General features: G+C 59.1%; 1 protein-coding gene across 1 annotated transcript in view; it reads left to right on the top strand.

Annotated features, from left to right (window-relative positions):
- HUNK (hormonally up-regulated Neu-associated kinase) overlaps window positions 1–1826 on the top strand; it is a 53855-nt gene that overhangs the window by 50554 nt on the left and 1475 nt on the right. The window contains exons 12-13 of the mRNA XM_015560279.1: window positions 1274–1321; window positions 1716–1823. Coding sequence (XP_015415765.1) covers window positions 1274–1321; window positions 1716–1823 — 156 coding nt within the window. The remainder of the gene's footprint in view (window positions 1–1273; window positions 1322–1715; window positions 1824–1826) is intronic.

Below are 1826 nucleotides of genomic sequence, written 5' to 3'. Positions count from 1 at the left end.
CTGGCCCCGCCCCAGCCTCCTAGCTCCCCTGCCCCTAATGGACCCTGTCCCTTCTCTGCTGGAACCTTTGCCGGCTGCCTTCACCCCTTAACCCAGGACAGACACCGGCCGTGGGCACCAGGCGAGGCAGAATTCACTGCTACCCTGTGTTGGCATTTGACTCTTTTTAAAAAAGATATTTTTATTGATTTCCGAGAGGGAGGGAGAGGGAGAGAGAGAAACATCAGTGATGAGAGAGAATGATGGATCAGCTGCCTCCTGCACGCCCCACACTGGGCATCGAGCCCTTAGCTCAGGCCTGTGCCCTGACCGGGAATGGAACCGTGACCTCCTGGTTAAAGGTTGGAGCTCACCACTGAGCCACACTGGCTGGGCCGGATTCCCCCTTTTCATAAGAATACCAGTTGCACTGCATTGGGGTCCGCCCTGTGACCTCATTTTAACTTGATTGACAGGGTGACACCACCCAGCCTCCTTTAAAAGGGAAAGGACAGCGAGCGGTCACACGCCCCCCACCCCCTGAATCCGCAGACTTCCCGGGGGACACGCCGGCTCGCCCTGGCCCTGTCTCCCCGTGAGGTCCCGTTCTGAGGACCTGGGGTCAGGACTCCACCAGGGACTTGGAGTCCCTGTGCCGTCCTCCGTGATGGGGACTGTCGAGCCAAGGACGGGATGTCCGCTTTGGGCCTTATTTCAGCATTACTGACCCTTTTGAAGCGACGTTTCTCGAGCGGTCGGTGCTGTTGGAAATCAGAGCAGCGGGCGCCTGGGGGACCGGCGTGGGTTGGGCAGGAGGACGTCTGGGTGCCGGTCGGGTTTGTCTCCTGACCTGGTGCCGTTTCCCTGGGGCGGCTTTGCTGTCTGAGAAAACGCACTGACCTGCTTACTCGTCTCCGGAGACGCCCCGTGCTTCTCAGACTCGCAAAGAGACGCCTAGAAAATAGGGCACCTGCAGCCGCGTCCAGGGTGACCCGGGAGTTTGGTTTCTTGTGTGACCACTGGCGTGAATAATTCTCTCACAGGGGCAGGTGCTGTCCTGTTTTATCCTTTCTTTTTATTGCTACAGATGGTTCACAACTCTAATTCATTGTAACTACAGAATTAGACATTTGTGAAGCCTTGAAAAGCTACGATCAGGTAGAACACTAGAGTACAAGATACCAATGGACATCATACTAGTACTAATAGAGTATATGATACTAGCCTCTGGATTGAGCACACAGACAAGCAGGTCTGTCATTCTCGAACTTGTGACGGATGCTGCTTTCCACAGGCCTCCCTGGACACCTGGACGCGAGACCTTGAATTCCACGCGGGGCAGGTAAGCATGTGGGGCCTGGACGGCTCAACGGGAGCCTCCAGGGAATAGCACGCATCGTGTGTGTGTCTCCTGCGCGGATGCCCAGGGGACGGAGTCCGCAGCCTGTGGACGCAGAGCCCTCCTCCTCAGCCCCCCGCCTTTCCCCTCACCACCCTCACCTGATGCACCAGGCCCACCTCGGTGCAGGATGGCCTTGGCCGGCTGGGGCACCTCACAGTGCAGGTTGCCAGGGGCGAGGGAGCCGAGCTGGCCCGGGCAGGGCGGTGGGGTCCCTGGAGTGGCCCCGGCTCTTCGTGGGGAAGCTGGGTCTCAGGTCTGCGCGGATGACCTTCCCACGGGAATCGCGCTCCAGGCCCCGCGTGCGTCTCAGCCCGTGTTTGCTTCTGATTTGCAGGACAAAACGCCCAGAGAGCAAGAGAAAAAGGGGGACTTCCTTCCCCGGCCATGTCCCCAGAAGTTGGAGAAGCACCTGCCGGCGCCCAGGCAGCCCCCGGCCTCGCTGGTG

This window comes from Myotis davidii, unplaced genomic scaffold (assembly GCF_000327345.1).
Source record: "Myotis davidii unplaced genomic scaffold, ASM32734v1 scaffold170, whole genome shotgun sequence".
NCBI lineage: Eukaryota > Metazoa > Chordata > Mammalia > Chiroptera > Vespertilionidae > Myotis > Myotis davidii.
This window is presented reverse-complemented; position numbering and strand designations above follow the sequence as displayed.